The sequence below is a fragment of the Eleutherodactylus coqui genome, chromosome 9, assembly GCF_035609145.1.
Source record: "Eleutherodactylus coqui strain aEleCoq1 chromosome 9, aEleCoq1.hap1, whole genome shotgun sequence".
Taxonomy (NCBI): domain Eukaryota; kingdom Metazoa; phylum Chordata; class Amphibia; order Anura; family Eleutherodactylidae; genus Eleutherodactylus; species Eleutherodactylus coqui.
In genome coordinates, this window is record NC_089845.1 from 127,046,326 (window position 1) to 127,066,743 (window position 20,418).

The window sequence follows — 20,418 nt, forward strand, 5'->3', positions numbered from 1 at the left end:
TGTGCTGCAATCTGTATATCAGTCATTCAGCAGATGACTGTAATGTTGTCCAAGGGGATTCTTTACATATACCACTGCATACATTATGTGTCCCTGTGCAGAATGTTATTTGGTAGCCCCCCTCCAATTATAAGAGAAAACCTACATTTTTAATATATTTTTTAGATATTTTGTATTATTGTACTCCTGGACAGTCTACCTGTATTCTGCTTGTGCAGAAAGCAGCATTCCACCCTAGAACAGCTCCGTGAATAAACACACTGGACCAGAACCAAGCTTATAACATAAATACAGCTCCAGAATCATGGATGCCATACCAAAACTAGAAGTTTAGTATATAACCAGAACTAAGCTCCTAACATAAACACAGCAAATATTAACATAGTATGCTAGGCCAAAAAAAGGCGTAACCTGTTGAGGTAGAAGCCAAGTCTACCCATTTAAGGGGGAAAAAAAAAATCTCTCCAGACTTCAATCTGGCCATCAGAATAACCACCGGATCACTGACCCTTCTGAGTAATAAGGGTTATAACATGTATTACTCAAAAAAGGCATCCAAGCCTTGCATAAACCAGCCCCATGACATAGATACAATAGCAGAACCAAGCTCATAAACACAGTAGCAGAAATAAGCAATTGTGTTGCGAGGCCAATGATGGGCTGATGGTGGCACTTCGGAATATGCCAAGAGGAGGAGGATTCATGCAACTCGTACAGAGGAAGAATATCATCTTGCCAGGCAGATCTAAGAAGGGCAATCACCCCCAGCTTACATCTGCTTGGTGCCCCCTACAAGCTGGTGCCCTATGCATTTGCACAGATCACACATAGCGAAGGCCAACTGTGGTCTCCATATGTCCAGCTCTGAAAACTTTCAGAATCATCGGTTATGCATAATAAAATGTTTGCAATTAGCAATTTACAGCCATGTGCCTCATTTTACATGGCAGAGTACAGCAGCCTTTTAGTAGCTTTGCACTTGAGAAAAACTTGATTAAAACTATTGCAATTTTGTGCCCACTTAGAACTTCCAACAGTTGGCACATGGCTACAGCGATGCCCAAGCTCTGCCCAGATACATCGGTTCCCTGGTCTCTCCTGTGTGTGATTGTTACAGAGTTAATACTACAACCGCATCTAGAATGTAATGGCAAGTTTGCTTCAGGGAACAAAGCTGTTCTTGAAACAGAAGAAAGAAAAGAGCGTGTAATATGTCCTTACTGGGACTGTGCAAGTTAATTGTGCTATATTCATGCCTGACCAGTCATAACCTATGTAGCTTTTATTTCTCAGACCACTAATTGCATTTGATTATTTAGATTTACTATGTCGGCCCTATTGGGCAGAGACGACAGCGTTACAGAGTACAACATGTATCTCAGTTCTGGCCGTGAAGCCTTCACATCGGCTTCACCACTTCAGCACCCAAAAATATTGCTGAGCTTACTGATTCCATTAATTCATTTTAACTTGCCCTAATAGAGGAGAGGAAGGGATGATGATGATGATGATGATGATGATGAGAGGTAGAAAAGAACAAGTTTTCCCACACATGGATGTTACTGTCTGAAAGTTTCTCCCCCAGTGTAACCCATACCCAGAGCAGGAGATGTTAAATAACTGCCCCATGGCCTAAATGGTAGACGGCCAGGATGCGTAAAATAATGCACTTAAGGGAAGTCTCTGAAGTGGCTTCTCTTTTATTGAAGCCAATGGGAATGCTGCCCCCTAGATCACTTCTACATCTGACTATGGCTACAGCATATATTTGATTTAATTGGAAGTGAAGCCGCCTCTGAGACTTCTTGCTCCGACCCAGACGTCTGGCCCCACGGCACTGATAGCGGTACAGACGATTAGATGATCTCCAGGAATCCCAAGTGGTGGCTGAGGATAGGTAATCAATATTTCCCTGGAAAACTGCTTTAAGTGATAAAACAACGGACTGCTGGGTCAGACGCAACGGATCAACATTTATCAGTGTTGTAGGGTACATGGTGTTGCAGCTGGGATATCCTATTCCGGCATTCATAGAGGTCTCAGACTCCCACTGATGTAGCCTTTATCATGTATTCAGTGGATCGGTGATAAATATTTCAGACTGGAATACCCCTTTAAGAACCTGGATTTTGTAAATAGACGAAAAATATGGAAGGGAAAATTTACCAATACAGTACTGTCTAAATGAAGACCAGGCAGTATTATTTTATACCACCTATTGGTCAGCTTAGTTTGCATCAAACTTTTGGCACATTGTCGTATTTGAGCCACATGCTTTTGCCATTAAAGTGAATGGCCTGTAATACCAAGTCTGGCCACTATGGTGAGAATGGACCTGTCTGCTTCCTGCTGAAATCAACTTGGTGCACAAGCTCAGCAGCCCAGAGAACTGCTGATTGGCAGGGCTCCCAGACAGACCACTACTGATCTACTATTGATAAGCCATCAGTTTATAACTGGACAACCCCTTTAAACTGACCCTCCAGTCCTGAAAATACCAAGAAGGCCGCACCGCTCTGATTGTCAAGCGCTGCTCATGCGAGCAATAATAGCCAATCAGTGCAGCATATCGTGTCTTAGACTACCAATGCACCCTGTGCATCAAGTAGTCATAGAAACCATGTGGCCATCTTCATGTGTCCGGGACTGGAGGGTCAGTGTAATAATTTTCCACGCACAATATTTTTGCTGAAGTCATAACGATCACATGGCCCAGTAGGGAAGGACACTCACATTTTGATGAGGAGCCACTTGAGGCAGATCTTGATCCTCCTTTTAAAGAGAACATGCCTTTGCCCCTGCGTGTTGCTGGCACGGCTATACGTGGCCGTTTTAAAGGGATAACTGCACGGGGAGGAGGAGGAACACGTCCATGTCCGTAATCGAACAACCTGGGAAGTAATGACATCATGTTATTAAGTATCAGATATGTGCAAAATATGATATCAACCTCAATATAACATAGTAAAGAGAGACAGAAGATCAAAAGGAGAGGCAACAGAACAGGGTGGCTATAAGCATCATCCATCGCTTCGTACAGTATACATGTATAATAATGCATTAGTAATATAAGCATCATCCATCGCTTCGTACAGTATACATGTATAATAATGCATTAGTAATAAATCACTGTTGTAAGAGGAGAACACCCGACTTCGTATATTAAAGGGGCTGTCAGCGCACTGAAGAACAACTGGACTAATCTGCACCAAATGTGCCACAAAGATAAGTCTGTTTTCAGCTCTCTAGGACCTACCATTCTCAAAAAAACTGAATACAAACACAAAAATGGAAGGGCTTGTCTGGTTACTGGACAACCGCACAGCACTGGAGCTCTGCGGCCATGGAGGGCCAAATATAGTTCGTTTTATTATTTTAATAAAGAGGACAGTGGATGACTTCCCTGATGATCTGCCCCCCACCGTAGCAGGAGGCGACCACTTCTAGTACGCTTTCCTTACTTCAGTCCTAGAATATTCTGCAGGATTTGAAGCAAAATGCATACAATTTTGTGCGGCATTTTACAGCAATCCGTGGCAGATTAACCCTTTCAATTGAAGTGAAGTCTGCTGCAGACCCATGTCAAAATCCACACAGGTTCTGCTGAAAAACTTGGTGTGGATTTTCCGCAGTGGAAAGTCTGTACCGAATCAGCTATGTGTGAACCCTCAATCGGAAAACCTAATCAGCAGATAGAAACCGGTTCCTTTTCCGGAAGTTGGAGCGGTTGTGTAGTTGTAGCTGGTTATAACTAAGGCCCAATGTCCATGGGCGGATCTGATTTGCAGAATCTGCGCAGAAGATCCGCAAATCAAGCTGCCCTTAAGTCTATCAGTGGACTGTTTGCCTCATCCTCCGGTGGGCGACTATTCCAGTTTGTATCACTTGTACTGTAGGAATTACTCAGCGCCTGTATGAGGCAGGCAAAGCCGCTCATCACACATGGGTTTTTTTTGAACACGTGATTCATCTTAGCAGAGGAGTTGGTTAAAGTTATCCTTCAGGAAAAAAGTTCTTTTGTTTAGTAAGAAGGCTGCATCCACCCCCACAATGTACTGCATCGCTCGTGATTGACACCTGACAGCTCCAAAGGGTTCTGCCTGTTACCATATGCTCTCCCGGCTTCTAATAGAAGTTCGAGCACGAGATAGGAGCGCAGCGTTCTAAAGCATATGGCTGAAATCTTAAATCAGATTAATCTGTTACCATTAGGGGACAGCAGTCAATCTGCGGCACTTTGTCTTTCCAGCCGGCTATTATTCACATGGAAGGAGGAATGGCTCCTTGGAGATAGGACTTATAATCTATGCTCATGCAAATGTCTTCTCAAGCAATGAATACATAAAACAAGAAGGAGGCCTATAAATAAACATGCTTTGTACTAATCTGCTGCCTTTGTGGAGTGCATTAATGAAACCTTCATGCTATGAGGACGACCCCAGGGAGTGTTTTATGACACATCCTCGTCAGTAGGCTCATGAAATTAGCCAAGCCACAAGTGGCCCACTTTTTAGACGTTCTACGTGATCAAGTCAAAAATATAAACATTAACCCTTTCCAATCCACTGTCTGACGTCTCGAGACATTCTGATTGAAGGCTGTACAGCTTCCGACGTCGGAAGACGTCCGGCAGGGTATTCTTACTGTATATTACTAGCCGCTCTGTTGTCGGGGGGAGCCTCTCCAGCATGTCACATACCACAGTACTGGCTCTAGCCAACAGATGGCGCCATTGTATAATGGCAGAAAGAGAAAGCCCCCTAGGAAAACCCTGAACTCAAAATTGGATCGCAAAGGGTTAAATGTGGAGAAACAAAAACCATGAAATGTCATTTTTGCAGATTGACTTTTTATTTGGAGATTTGACACACTGGTATAATACCAGTAATTGGGCACAGTTATGGGTACATATGTCATGTCTGTAATATGGTTGTTCGTACCCATGGCCATAACTCCGGTCTCTTATGGTGAGCCACCTGACAGGGGGTTGTGAACCACTGCTTAGAGACTACTGAGTGAAGTGATAAAGAATCTGATTGACAGGCAGATCAAGAGCACATAACCACACTTTACACCATCAGATCTCTTTACCTAACAAATTGCCAACACTACTAAAGGGGGTTGTCCCACTTCAACCTGTTTTGCTGCAGGAAGCAGACAGCGCCATACATCATGTAGTGGAGTGGATTGGTATTGCATACAGACTTCCACTCCTTTAAATAGGACTCAGTCTGCAGTACCAACCTAGGTCACTGTACGGAGCTGCCTACTTCTTGAAGCAAAACCCATTTAACCCTTATGAGACCAGGCTATTTTGTGTCTTAAGAGCTTAGTTATTTTCATCATCACATTGTAAGAGATACAACTCGTTGACACAGCCAAATGAGGGCTTGTTTTTAATGGCATCACTCTGGGGTACAGATAAGGTGCTATATAAAACTTATTACATTTTTTGGGAGGAGACGGAAAAAAGCGTGCAAAACTTCTGACCTTTTGTAGCGTTAAAAAGTCCATTAATTTCTTAAATGGATAGGCACAATTACTGTGATGCCAAGTTTATATAGGTTTTTTTTAACTACTTTTACACAAAAACATACAAACCCTGAACTCACAGGACGTACAATTAAAGGGTTAAAGTAGTAGAGGCAGCATGCAAAGTGCAGCGGTGGCGACCACGTCCATAGCCAGAGGAGAGGCCACTGAGGATAGGAGTTGGGCCAGACAACCAGGGACCGAGCTAGTGTGTGCGAGGAGATGGAGTCTTCATCCCTGCCGTTTCTAAGATACTGAGCGACAGAAGGCATTGTAAAGGTCTAAGCAACAAGAGACAAGCTGCTAGGAGAGATAAAACAAAACCCAAGTCTCATGCGGAGCCAGTAAATGAGTAGTAGGTGCAGCCATCTGTAGGCCTGGATGTGACTCAGAGTTCTGTGCGTGCAAGTTGAGGAGAGCGACGAGAGAAGCAGCGGAAAAGGCAAGCTGAGAGAGAGAACGGCTGAGATCTGAGCGGCCATCGAGTTGCAAAGACTCTGGTTGTAGAGTTGACGAAAGAGATTTCCTTTCAGGCATAAGCCAGGTTGCAGAGATCGCTCCAAAGCATTAAACCCACAGTACTCAGAGTGCTGGTAGGTAGAGGACAGACAGGGGTTAACAGCAATTCTTCTAGCAATTAACCGCTTAAAGGATTAAGTATTGTGGAGGGGATGGCTTGATAGGCAGTCTCTCAAGGCAGCCCTGGGGCCTTTCAGAAGGCCCCCGGCAGCCATGACACCTGCACAGCTCCCCCGATCTCACCGCGGGGGGCGTACGGGACCCTCGAACATTGTTCAGGGGCTTTAAATGCTGCTGTCAGAATTGACAGCGGCATTTAAAGGGTCAATAGCCGCGATCGGCTAAACAGCCGATCGCTGCTATTGCCCGCGAGTGTCAGCTGTAGTAAACAGCTGACGCCCGTGCTGTATGCAGAGAGGTTGTCCCGTCACCTCTCTGCATACATACCCCGACGCTCCAGGACGTAAATGTACATTCTGGAGCGGGAAGGGGTTAAAATGTAACTTTATTGAGCTTTTTTTAAAGCTATTTTTAAGTTCCCGATTGTTTAATCTCCAGGATAGTACACTGCAGTACTTATGCAGTGCATTCTTCTACACCTATGACAGCAGCCTATTAGACTCTGTGGGAGGCGAAGCCTCATAGGCTAAGTTACACAGTAGACAAAGGCCTTTGTCAGACATCTGGCTGCCATGAGAACCCATCCTTACCTTGTGATTGCACTGCCTGGTGCTGATGGGCAACAAAGGAAGCTCCCTCCCACTGTCAGCTGCTTACATGCTGCAGTGGCTATTGATTGCAACAAGTAATGGGTTAAGCTGCTAGGATCTGAGGTTTCTCCATTCCGAGGTCTGAAAGCAGGAGTCTGGCTATGAGTAATTAGCCAAGCCACAGTCTTAGATGTACAGTATGTGCATGTTTAAAGCCCATTTGTGACAGCTATAAAAAGTGCATTGGTGGTCACCAAGGGGTTAAAAAAAAATAATAAAATTTCTTGTAATGCATTTAAAAGTCAATGCCCCAGGACCACCCCTTCTCCCAGCTACTACTCCAATGCGTGTCTCTGTAGGGCTAGCAGGGATGCCAAATCGGCGCATGTCCAGAGTCTGCTATAAACTGGCCAGAGTAGAAGGTGGTTTATATCAACTTTAGACTGATTTAGGACCAGCGTATAAGAGTGTTTAGATCCCGCTTTAAATTTGTGCTTGCTACTCCGTATTCTAATGTGACCTGGCTTTCATGGCTACCCTTTCAGATTCCCCATCGTACCACATCCTGAGCCTGCCTGACTGCCCTATCTGGCCACTGCTCTGTTTGCCTCAACAATGGCATCAAGTCTCATTGTGAGACCCTCTTCAATGCATTTTAAAGTGACTATTATGGCTGCTCACAGCAATTGTACCTCCAACCCATTAGAATTGTGTTTGGGTCCAGTCTGACAAAACCTTATCCATCGGAGGAGTCAGTAGACCAGTTTAGATAGTCTTGGGCCCAGCCAGGTACCTTTTTAGAAGAGGGGTTCTATAGGTGAATTGTGGTGTCTGGATGATTTCCCCCCCTGAGTATAACAGGGATCAGACAGTTACATTACTTCCATTTGACATCCAGGCACAGAAAGTTCAAACTCTTAAAGGAGGTTGTCCAGTTAGTGTATGAAATTACAAGTTTTAATCCCTCCATTAGATGGGTAAAAACTGATCAGTGGGGTCTGACTGCTGGGACCCTCACAACCCATTTTCCTCCCCTCTCTTGCAATACAGGGAGGATTCTGCCTATTTGCCGAAGATTCATAGCTTCATTCATTTCAATGGGACTAATGGAAATAGCTAAGCACTATGCTCGACTGTCTGCACCACTGAAATGAATGGGGCTGCAGCCGCACATACGACTGCCGTTCCATTCAATAGGGCAGACAGATAGCAAAGCATAGTACTCCGCTATTTCCATCAGTGCCATTGAAATGAAAGTAGCGGCACCTGCTGCCTTGATTTCAATAGAGCTGCCGAAAATAGCCGAGCATAAACGCTCAGCTATCTGTCTGCCCCGCTGAAATAAATGGCGTCGTGGCGGAATGTATGCAACCAGTGGGTCTATATAAGGGAAATCGGCAGAAGCAGACATGCATTGTGAAATAGGTCCCCCGTTCTTGGGATTGGTGGGGTCCCAGCAGTCAGTCATCCACTCACTGGACAACCCATTTAATAGTGAGGACCTCCCCAAATATGTTCTCACATCTCAGCTTCCTGGGCCCCTCTGAACACCGCTTCATTTGGAATGGGATATCCAGATTGTGAACCTGGCTGATCTCTACCCCAATCCTCAAGCATCTCAACAGGTTTTACAAAAGTTGATTTTGGAAAACATTTTTCACCCTGTCCAGCAAATCATTCCTGGAGTCTTCGCACAAAGGAGCATTCTGGGAGAGAAATCCTCATTTCACAAGGTGCTGAACAGGGGCATGACCATAGCGGACACAGAGGATGCGGTTGCACCCCGGCCCTGGAGCCTTAGTGATTTTCACACTGGATGGAATACTCTGGAACAGCGTTGTGCAATATGCCCTCCTGTGGAATATGCAGCACCAAAATCCACCCCAACGTGCGGATTACAATGTGGGATTTAAAGTGGAATTCTGCATCAAAATCCAGTTAGCAGTACAGATTTTGGTGCGGTATTTGCTGCTGCTTCCCCACCTCCACCAATCGGCTTCTTCCCTTCCTCCCGCCGAACAAGTGTCGCTGAGTCACCAAGCTCCGGTGTTTCAGCCCTCTTCCACTCCGTCGCCCGGCACTATCCCTGCACTGTCCCTGGGGGAGTTCAAAATATTTTTTCCCCCCTCTCAAAAACGGGGGAGAGTTTTTTTTAACTATTGAACCATTTTAACTATTAAAACCCCCCATAAAACATTAATGACCGCAGTTAATGTCTCTCTGGGATGAAGTCCCTTAATATTGAACAGCACTTGATGCTAATCAGCGGCTCGTTGTGTCAGGCACGCACTTCATGCTACGATAAGCAGTCCTGAAAGCCATCTAAAAGTAAGATGCGAGTGGCGGTAGACTTAATGGCTGCATTTGTAGGACGACATTAGAATTCACTTTTGTGATTTGTTGCTCTGGCTCAATGGGTTTTACATCAGGAAGGCTGAAATTCTTCACTCCGTTCACCATAGCCGTTGTTAAAAGATTCATGCATGCAGTCATATTAACAACGGAGATTGGATCCAGAATGGCACGGCGTCCACGGCTGTTACCAGAGGACGAAACACTGGAAAGTAAGGCACGGCTTTTATTTCCTAAAAACACTTTCAAAACCCATAAAATTAGATATTTTAAGGTCTGGTGGCTTTTTGATTAAAAAGTAACTGCAAAAAAAGCCATACTGATACAACGGCGGGTAGATGTAATAAGGCCTCTATAGGGTGCCAGTCCCTGGGACAGATGTAATAAGGCCTCTATAGGGTGCCAGTCCCTGGGACAGATGTAATAAGGCCTCTATAGGGTGCCAGTCCCTGGGACAGATGTAATAAGGCCTCTATAGGGTGCCAGTCCCTGGGACAGATGTAATAAGGCCTCTATAGGGTGCCAGTCCCTGGGACAGATGTAATAAGGCCTCTATAGGGTGCCAGTCCCTGGGACAGATGTAATAAGGCCTCTATAGGGTGCCAGTCCCTGGGACAGATGTAATAAGGCCTCTATAGGGTGCCAGTCCCTGGGACAGATGTAATAAGGCCTCTATAGGGTGCCAGTCCCTGGGACAGATGTAATAAGGCCTCTATAGGGTGCCAGTCCCTGGGACAGATGTAATAAGGCCTCTATAGGGTGCCAGTCCCTGGGACAGATGTAATAAGGCCTCTATAGGGTGCCAGTCCCTGGGACAGATGTAATAAGGCCTCTATAGGGTGCCAGTCCCTGGGACAGATGTAATAAGGCCTCTATAGGGTGCCAGTCCCTGGGACAGATGTAATAAGGCCTCTATAGGGTGCCAGTCCCTGGGATAGATGTAATAAGGCCTCTATAGGGTGCCAGTCCCTGGGATAGATGTAATAAGGCCTCTATAGGGTGCCAGTCACTGGGATAGATGTAATAAGGCCTCTATAGGGTGCCAGTCACTGGGATAGATGTAATAAGGCCTCTATAGGGTGTCAGTCACTGGGATAGATGTAATAAGGCCTCTATAGGGTGCCAGTCACTGGGATAGATGTAATAAGGCCTCTATAGGGTGCCAGTCACTGGGATAGATGTAATAAGGCCTCTATAGGGTGCCAGTCACTGGGATAGATGTAATAAGGCCTCTATAGGGTGCCAGTCACTGGGACAGATGTAATAAGGCCTCTATAGGGTGCCAGTCACTGGGACAGATGTAATAAGGCCTCTATAGGGTGCCAGTCACTGGGACAGATGTAATAAGGCCTCTATAGGGTGCCAGTCACTAGGACAGATGTAATAAGGCCTCTATAGGGTGCCAGTCACTAGGACAGATGTAATAAGGCCTCTATAGGGTGCCAGTCACTAGGACAGATGTAATAAGGCCTCTATAGGGTGCCAGTCACTAGGACAGATGTAATAAGGCCTCTATAGGGTGCCAGTCACTAGGACAGATGTAATAAGGCCTCTATAGGGTGCCAGTCACTAGGACAGATGTAATAAGGCCTCTATAGGGTGCCAGTCACTAGGATAGATGTAATAAGGCCTCTATAGGGTGCCAGTCACTAGGATAGATGTAATAAGGCCTCTATAGGGTGCCAGTCACTAGGATAGATGTAATAAGGCCTCTCTAGGGTGCCAGTCACTGGGATAGATGTAATAAGGCCTCTATAGGGTGCCAGTCACTGGGATAGATGTAATAAGGCCTCTATAGGGTGCCAGTCACTAGGGTAGATGTAATAAGGCCTCTATAGGGTGCCAGTCACTGGGATAGATGTAATAAGGCCTCTATAGGGTGCCAGTCACTAGGATAGATGTAATAAGGCCTCTATAGGGTGCCAGTCACTGGGACAGATGTAATAAGGCCTCTATAGGGTGCCAGTCACTGGGATAGATGTAATAAGGCCTCTATAGGGTGCCAGTCACTAGGATAGATGTAATAAGGCCTCTATAGGGTGCCAGTCACTGGGACAGATGTAATAAGGCCTCTATAGGGTGCCAGTCACTAGGATAGAGGTAATAAGGACTCTATGAACCCATCAGCACCTTTGAGTCCCATCTCTGTGACCCCGTGAACGTGTCGCACACACAGCATGACTTTTCAGATGGCTCTGGGCACATGCTCTCCCATAGAGATTAGTGAGAGAGTATGTGCGCACATAACCTTCTGGAAAGAGTCACACTGATTTCTCAGCGGTGTGACGGGACAGGTTCTTACAGGTTCCCTTTAACCCTTTTCTGTTGTAGGGCGTTATGGGATATTGTTATTCTGCAAGGTACCTTTTTCCTTTCCCCATTCAGTGCAATCCCTTCATTCTAGGATGAGAGGGTATGGCTGTAGCCGCCAGGCTAACGGGAGAGGGTATAGCCGGGTGTGTACAGCGGGAGAGTGTACTTGATGCAGGAGCATGGTGCTACTCTCACTAGGTGGTGTGTTACAGATGATTGTGGGGTCGTCTGGCATGTGAGTATAATCCAAGTGGGGACTTCGGTCCCGTTTAACCCTACAAAAGCTGCATAGTGAGTTCTAGCCAGCTGCGTCAAGGGAGTTAGGAGTGAGAGAATCGTGTATGTCAAGTGGCTAGTGGAAAGACTTGTGGGAGTGCTGAGGAGTACCAATGAGGAGATAAGTCTCCTGAGCAGACAGATTGCCAACGCTTGATATTGTGGTAGAAGAAGCCACATTGAAAAACACTTTTTTCATCCAAATTAGGTGTCTAGGAATTCCGTTTGCCATTTCCTTGTCACCATGGGCCAAATTTGTATTTTGCAACATTATCAGAAGCTGTAATCATCCAGGAAGAGAATTCCCACTTAAAGGGGTGTTCCACTAAAGTAAGTTTTGCCCTGTCCACGGGATAGGGATTAACTCACTGATCAGTGGGCTTCCGACTGCTGGGACCCCCACCAATCCTGAGAATGGCTGTCTAGGGTATTCTGGAGAGAATGGGGCAGTGGTCATACATTCACGCTGGTGCTTCATTCATTTCAATACGATGGTTGGAGATAGTCAAGCTCAACCATGAAGTACATTTTTGAGCCTGCATCGGTTGGGTCTTCAGTCATTTATTCCAAGTCAGCGAGGAGCATGCCATCCTATCCGGTCTTTACACAAGCTCACAAACAACGTCAAGAGACTTCATCATTTTGCAAGTCCTTTCATTAGCAATCCAAAGAAAACACAGAAATGGGGCAGATAATCACTTTTGTGTGGGGCACTAAGAAGGTGCTGGGCAGCCTGCCTGATCTAATAGCATAGGTGTGACTAACAGTTCACTAGCCAGGACTACCAGTAACCATGTGACTAGCATCTTTTAAGAGTTTTGTGTGTGCAATTAGAATAAGTGACCAACCACCTTTGGCATCGTAGATGTGCGTTATTCACATTTTGAACCTGTGCTACCTTATATCACATTGTGGTTAGTGGCCCCAGTACAGATAGTTGCCCCCTATACCACACGTTAGTGGCCCCAGTACAGATAGTTGCCCCCTATACCACACGTTAGTGGCCCCAGTACAGATAGTGCCCCCCCCCCACGTTAGCGGCCCCAGTAGTGATAGTGCCCTGCCCTCCCGCCCCCCGTTAGGGGCCCCAGGAGCGATAGTGCCCTCCCTCCCCACACCCCCCGTTAGCGGCCCCAGTAGCGATAGTGCTCTCCCCGCACCCCCCGTTAGCAGCCCCAGTAGCGATAGTGCTCTCCCCGCACCCCCCGTTAGCAGCCCCAGTAGCGATAGTGCTCTCCCCGCACCCCCCGTTAGCAGCCCCAGTAGCGATAGTGCTCTCCCCGCACCCCCCGTTAGCAGCCCCAGTAGCGATAGTGCCCTCCCCGCACCCCCCGTTAGCAGCCCCAGTAGCGATCGTGCCCTCCCCGCACCCCCCGTTAGCAGCCCCAGTAGCGATCGTGCCCTCCCCACACCCCCCGTTAGCAGCCCCAGTAGCGATCGTGCCCTCCCCACACCCCCCCGTTAGCAGCCCCAGTAGCGATCGTGCCCTCCCCACACCCCCCCGTTAGCAGCCCCAGTAGCGATCGTGCCCTCCCCACACCCCCACGTTAGCAGCCCCAGTAGCAATAGTGCCCTCCCCACACTCCCCGTTAGCAGCCCCAGTAGCGATAGTGCCCTCCCCACACCCCCCGTTAGCAGCCCCAGCAGCGATAGTGCCCTCCCCACACCCCCCGTTAGCAGCCCCAGTAGCGATAGTGCCCTCCCCACACCCCCACGTTAGCAGCCCCAGTAGCAATATTGCCCCCCCTCCATTTGCATCCCCTGTAGTGTTAGTGCCTTCCTAGTTAGCGGCCCTAGTAGTGATAGTGCCCCCCCACTGCATGTTAACGGCCCCAGTAGCGATAGTGCCTCCCGCCCACCTTAGCGATAGTGCCCCCCTTCCCTCCATTAGCAGCCCCTGTAGTGATAGTGCCCTCCTTGTTAGCGTCCCTAGTAGCGATAGTGGAAAAAATGATGGCAGTTGATGATGCAAAGAGTAGAATCACATCTTTTGGTGTAGGAAGAAAAAGAAAATGGTGTGCCTGGGGTGGAGTGGAGTGAGTGCAGTCCATTGCTGGCCAGAATATTTTTATACTTTGCCGGTTTGCCTTTTGGCATTGTATAGAATACCTGGGAAACGTGTGAAATCTTCATTTCATAACTTGATGTTTAATATTGCGCATTGAATAGATTACCAAGGCATTCGATACGGTGACTCATTTCCCACTTTGCCAGAAACATATATAATATGGCATAATACTCCTGATGTAATACTGCGGAGTCGCATTCATAAGTCTCAGCGAGCTCTGATAAAAGTACATCGCTGACAAACAACGAAGAAGGTCAAAACCCATCGTGTCCCGAAGTTTATCCGGTTTAATACCAATAATACGACACAATATATTCCCATCCAAACACCTTGGCAACTACAATCTATATGTTGATGAGCTGTTTAATGAAACAAACGTCTTTGTTCTTCATAATAGACCAGAGATTGGAGATGAGAAAAGAGCTTGAAAGTGAATATCTGCAGCCAAAAATTAATGCATGAATTTAAATCCTCTGTCAAGTTAATTACATATTATCTAGATAAGCGCTATCTGCCGCGGCACAGTGACTTGTTAGCAATGAAATGTGAAAAGACTTCACAATTACATGTTGAAGATATTAACTCCTAAATAGCACTTAACGTCTGTTAGACGAAAAATACTTGTTAAGTTAACTTTATGATAAGCCAGGTGTCTGCCCCCATTAACAAATTGTATTAGAACGAAGATGGCCTGTAGACAACTCTCGTGAAACGAGCTGTGTCCGCTCCGGTGAGCCCCGTAAGTAATAGCCTGGAGCGCCGAAACCAGAGATGTGACTCAGACTCGCCTTCCTCCCTATGAGCCCATACCTATGGTTTGTGTCCAAGGACCAAACAGTGCAATTGATTATCACCACACATGCTGAATAAGCATACATATTGTCATGGCGTCAGATGTAGACCCCGCTGTGCTGCAAAACCAATTGAGCTTAGCTAGATATGGGGGCTGTGCATGTGGTCCCCTGGTTTTCACCCATTAACTCCACCAATCGAGATCTGGTCTTCGGTTCAAGAAATGGTTACTCCAGAATTAGTTTTGGTTAAGAAGCAGTCCTGACGTTAAGACCAGTGGGAAACCGGTGGAGCTGGGGTGGCGATAAGGTGAGTATGGCTTCTTTTTTGTTGGTATGGCATGGTGGGCAGCTTTTGAAACAAAAACTTGTTGTTCTCGGATAGCCCCTTTAACAAATATGAAATGTCTGATACTATATAGAGAAAACATTTTTTGAACTTCTTTAAAAAAAGGAGTACTCCGTGCATTTATGACCTATCCTCAGGATAGGCAACCAATAAATGATCGACGAGTGTCTGCCACTCGAGATCCCCATTGATCCTCAGGCCCTACATCGGTGTAGCAGAACTAGACATCGGTCAGAGCCGGAAGTATAATAGAAAGGCTTCACTCCCATTGAAATCAACGCCTTCTATTCCACTTCCGGATTGTCATTGCAGTCGGAGCTCCAAGTGTAATAGAAGGCATCGTTCCAATTAATCTCAATGGGAGTGTATCCTTTCCATTACACTTCTGGTTTTGACCAGTGATGCCGACGTCCTTCTCAACCGCACTGACAGCAGGCCGGTGGATCAGTTGATCGACAGATGGTGAATGGCAGACCCCTGCCGGTCAAGATAGGTCATCAAGAGTAAAATGTCCCAAACACCCCTTAAAAATCTCACACAAAATCAGGTTAAGATTTTTATTCTTTTGGGATAGGATTGTCCCTCTGTATTAGCAAATGGACCTGGATTACATCGTGCTCGTATGTATACATATTAGCATGATACAACACGCAGTACTAGATGTTGCAGGGCTGAGCGGAATGAAGACTGTCACATTAGCTTATGTGAAATGAACAGTTTCTGAACAAATGTTCTATTGGGATCTTCTGGGGTTTAATATCCTCTTTAGAATTCCTGTTTGATGCCGATAACCGCTCGCTCACTGACTAAAGCAATCTGGAGACGTTAAAAACAAAGAACGACTGTGAGCGCTATTAAACTAATTGTATTTTATAATTACCAAAAGCTTTCATTATTTCAAAAAGAAGCTGAATTTTCTTTATAAGAAAGAACAGCATCGCACGCACCGCCAGAACAATGGCGTCTAAGCAGAAGTATCACCGGCACATGATTCTGCGTAGCTCATTATTGAAGCTGCTTCAGCGCAACTTAGAAAATGTGGGGTTGTCACAAGTATTTATTCAGACACTTAAATACAAAAGGCAATTTTTTGCTAAAAACATCTCTACAGAAGAGCAGTTACTGAATGAAAAACAAAGTCATCAGTAAGTTTAAGACCTCCGGTTATTATCCTACATGAATGCTGTCATATTCCTTAATCCTAGTCGCATTACAGATTGCAGGGGCTTGTCACTCAGCCGTTCCTCTCCAAACAACGGCAAAGCCGCCCAATTATGTACTGCTGCGTCTCCACCATCAACTGAAAATGGGAATGTCATCAGAACGTGCGCTATTGTAGGAATGTAATTTTTATATATTTAATGTACACTACCGTTCAAAAGTTTGGGGTCACCCAAACAATTTTGTGTTTTCCATGAAAAGTCACACTTATTCACCACCATGCGTTGTGAAATGAATAGAAAATAGAGTCAAGACATTGACAAGGTTAGAAATAATGATTTGTATTTGAAATAACATTGTTTTTACACCAAACTTTGCTTTTGTCAAAGAATCCTCCTTTTGCAGCAATTACAGCATTGCACACCTTTGACATTCTAGCTGTTAATTTGTTGAGGTAAGCTTGTGAAATTGCACCCCACGCTTCTAGAAGCATCTCCCACAAGTTGGATTGGTTGGATGGGCACTTCTGGCGTACCATACGGTCAAGCTGCTCCCACAACAGCTCAATGGGGTTCAGATCTGGTGACTGCGCTGGACACTCCATTACCGATAGAATACCAGCTGCCTGCTTCTGCTGTAAATAGTTCTTGCACAATTTGGAGGTGTGTTTAGGGTCATTGTCCTGTTGTAGGATGAAATTGGTTCCAATCAAGCGCTGTCCACTGGGTATGGCATGGCGTTGCAAAATGGAGTGATAGCCTTCCTTATTCAGAATCCCTTTTACCCTGTACAAATCTCCCACCTTACCAGCACCAAAGCAACCCCAGACCATCACATTACCTCCACCATGCTTAACAGATGGCGTCAGGCATTCTTCCAGCATCTTTTCATTTGTTCTGCGTCTCACAAACGTTCTTCTTTGTGATCCAAACACCTCAAACTTGGATTCATCCGTCCACACCACTTTTTTCCAGTCTTCCTCTGTCCAATGTCTGTGTTCTTTTGCCCATCTTAATCTTTTTCTTTTATTGGCCAGTCTCAGATATGGCTTTTTCTTTGCCACTCTGCCCTGAAGCCCAAAATCCCGCAGCCGCCTCTTCACTGTAGATGTTGACACTGGTGTTTTGCGGGTACTATTTAATGAAGATGCCAGTTGAGTACCTGTGAGGCGTCTGTTTCTCAAACTAGAGACTCTAATGTGCTTATCTTCTTGCTTAGTTGTGCAACGCGGCCTCCCACTTCTTTTTCTACTCTGGTTAGAGCCTGTTTGTGCTGTCCTCTGAAGGGAGTAGTACACACCGTTGTAGGAAATCCTCAATTTCTTAGCAATTTCTCGCATGGAATAGCCTTCATTTCTAAGAACAAGAATAGACTGTCGAGTTTCAGATGAAAGTTCTCTTTTTCTGGCCATTTTGAGCGTTTAATTGACCCCACAAATGTGATGCTCCAGAAACTCAATCTGCTCACAGGAAGGTCAGTTTTGTAGCTTCTGTAACGAGCTAGACTGTTTTCAGATGTGTGAACATGATTGCACAAGGGTTTTCTAATCATCAATTAGCCTTCTGAGCCAATGAGCAAACACATTGTACCATTAGAACACTGGAGTGATAGTTGCTGGAAATGGGCCTCTATACACCTTTGTAGATATTGCACAAAAAAACAGACATTTGCAGCTAGAATAGTCATTTACCACATTAGCAATGTATAGAGTGCATTTGTTTAAAGTTAGGACTAGTTTAAAGTTATCTTCATTGAAAAGTACAGTGCTTTTCCTTCAAAAATAAGGACATTTCAATGTGACCCCAAACTTTTGAACGGTAGTGTATGTATAAATAGATTTAAGGTTTTTTTAAAAAAAATTTCATATTTAAATATCTATGTATTTTTAAAAAAAATCCTACAACTCTGCAGTTCTCACACTAACCACTAAGCGTCTAATTCCTGTTCTATAAAAAAAACAAAAAAAAAAACCACACCTCTCCATAGTCATTTCATCATCACAGGCAAGATTACAATGAAAGGACACCTAAAAGTAGATGGCATAAGATCCACCATTAAAAATAGATTATGTCACAGCTCACCTCCTCCACCTCGCTGTATAATGGCCTAAGCACAGGTCACTGAGAATTCCTAAATCCCCCCCTGTGCATTTTGTGACAGACACAGTGCGTTCTCCTGTAAAGCATATCTCAAATGCTGTTAACTGCAGTTCAGGCCAAATGGCCACCCCACAGTCATGTACAGACAATAGAATAAATGGAATAAATGTCATTATCTGAAAAAGCCCCCCTCGGCTTATACTCGAGTGAGGTTAAAAAAAACAAACAAAAAAACAAATCCCGCAATACTCACCTGCGTCTGTGTCCCAGGTGCGATGGTCTCCTCGGCGGTGCGACAAGTCGCTTTAAGACTTCTCCTTGCTGTCATCTCCTTGCTCTGCTTTGAATTCCCCGGCCGTCAGTGCTGTGTAAGCACTGTGATTAGATCGAGCGCCACCCAATCACAGCCGGCGCTCGATCCTTCACATTGGTTTATCGAGAACTGGCTGTGATTGGCTGGCGCTCGATCCAATTACAGCACTTACTTACACAGCGCTGACGGCGGAATTCAAAAACGAGCAGGGAGATGACAGCAAGGAGAAGTCTCAAGCAGCTTGCCGCACGGCCGAGGAGACCATTGTGCTGGGGACACAGACGCCGGCTGGGAGGCTAGTATTGCATTTTTTCTTTACCCAGTATATACTCAAGTATGGCTAGGCTTATACTCGAGTCAATAAGTTTTACCAGTTTTTTTGTGGTAAAACTTATTGACTCTGCTTATACTCGGGTCGCTAATACTCAAGTATATACGGTATTTATAAAAAAAATTAAATAAAAAATAGATTACACATATGTAGCAAGCCTCAGCTTGCCTGCCCTGATGCACGACAATACTTAGATATCGTAGCATGCCTATGCTATTCGAGTTGCTGGGTGGTCAATAGAAGACAATGGACTACCCAATAAAGCACCAAACAAGCATTGGCATGTTAGACAAATGGATGGGATGCGATCTATTAGGCAAATAGGAGAACTTTAAAAATCCTTAAAGCAAATTCTCCTAAGGAAGAAGTGTAGTTTAAGTTTTTGGGTGAAGGAGGATTCTGATCTTTAAAAACTTATTTAAATGCAGGACAATTTATTATGTGGGACTGCTGAATGTCTACAGTCCTCTCCAGTGGTCCTACCCACAGTAAGCCCTGGAAGCATGGAAAGAACCAGGGAAAGGAACAAAAATGAGAAACCCCTACTTTGGCGAGATCCTCTGGTGGGCAAACACATTGAGTGTTGCATATTGGTGAATGTTCATTGAAAACTAGTCTAATGGGGTTTTTTAGCTAATAGAAAATACGAAAATTTACCTCAAAGGCGCCATAAATCAGAAATTAAGGCTGTCAGTAGTAGCTCTACTCCAAAGTTAGGATTACTACACTGGAACTGGCCCAAAGGATAAAGGTCACGATGTTAATAGGGATTCAGGTGGGATTATTTATTTATTTTTAAAACATCAAAGAAATGATTTGAGGTTTGAAAAAGCATCTGCAAGGATCTGATGAAAACTCCCATCAGAAGAACAAAAAACTCTCAGCTGATGGGAAAAACTCCATCACCTCCACCGAAGGTGGTGAGCATCACAGCTCCTTGTTAAGACTGATCATATTCTGCAATACATGGGTAATTACGTGGAATATTTGACCATTCTAAAGGCCCATTTAGACACAACGAGCAAGATGAGCGATCACCCTGCAATGCCAGCGAAGGATGCAGAAGACAAGTGGACTGCCCCCCTTTGTCTTCTGCATACAGCTGTTCCCCGCTGGGAGCGCCCGGCTGTCAAACAGATGTGCCGCCCCCCGCTATTAACCCCTTCCCTGTCGCAATTTAAGTAGATCACAGCAGGGAAAAGGTTCACTTCAGCCGGCTCTCGCGGTGTTATCGCAGGGAGCCCGACTGGTTGCCATGGCCAGATACCGGCGTCCTGTTTGCCATTGCCTATGAAATGTCCTGAAATGCCTTATCATAGCGATCATTGGGGGTATGGTACAAGTCCATCAGAGGGACTCAGATGGTGCAAAAAAACAAAAACCAAAATGTACAAGAATTAAAAATGTTAAAAAAAAAAACAAAGTAAAAAAAAAAACACCCTTTGTTTTTTTTTTCATATTAGCATAAAAAATGAAAAAACAATTGCATATTTGGCATCGTCCTGTCCATAAAGACCCGAAAACGCTTTTTATCCTGCACGGCAAAAAGCGTTAAAAAACACACTAAAAAACTGAGGCAAAATGCTTACTTTTACCATTTTGCC

The 20,418-nt window shown here is 45.2% G+C and overlaps 1 protein-coding gene across 4 annotated transcripts in view; it reads right to left on the reverse strand.

Annotated features, from left to right (window-relative positions):
* RALYL (RALY RNA binding protein like) overlaps positions 1-20,418 on the reverse strand; it is a 157,468-nt gene that overhangs the window by 40,116 nt on the left and 96,934 nt on the right. For all 4 annotated transcript variants that reach the window (XM_066578490.1, XM_066578488.1, XM_066578489.1 and 1 more), the window contains one exon: positions 2,734-2,891. In XM_066578490.1, coding sequence (XP_066434587.1) covers positions 2,734-2,891 — 158 coding nt within the window. The remainder of the gene's footprint in view (positions 1-2,733; positions 2,892-20,418) is intronic.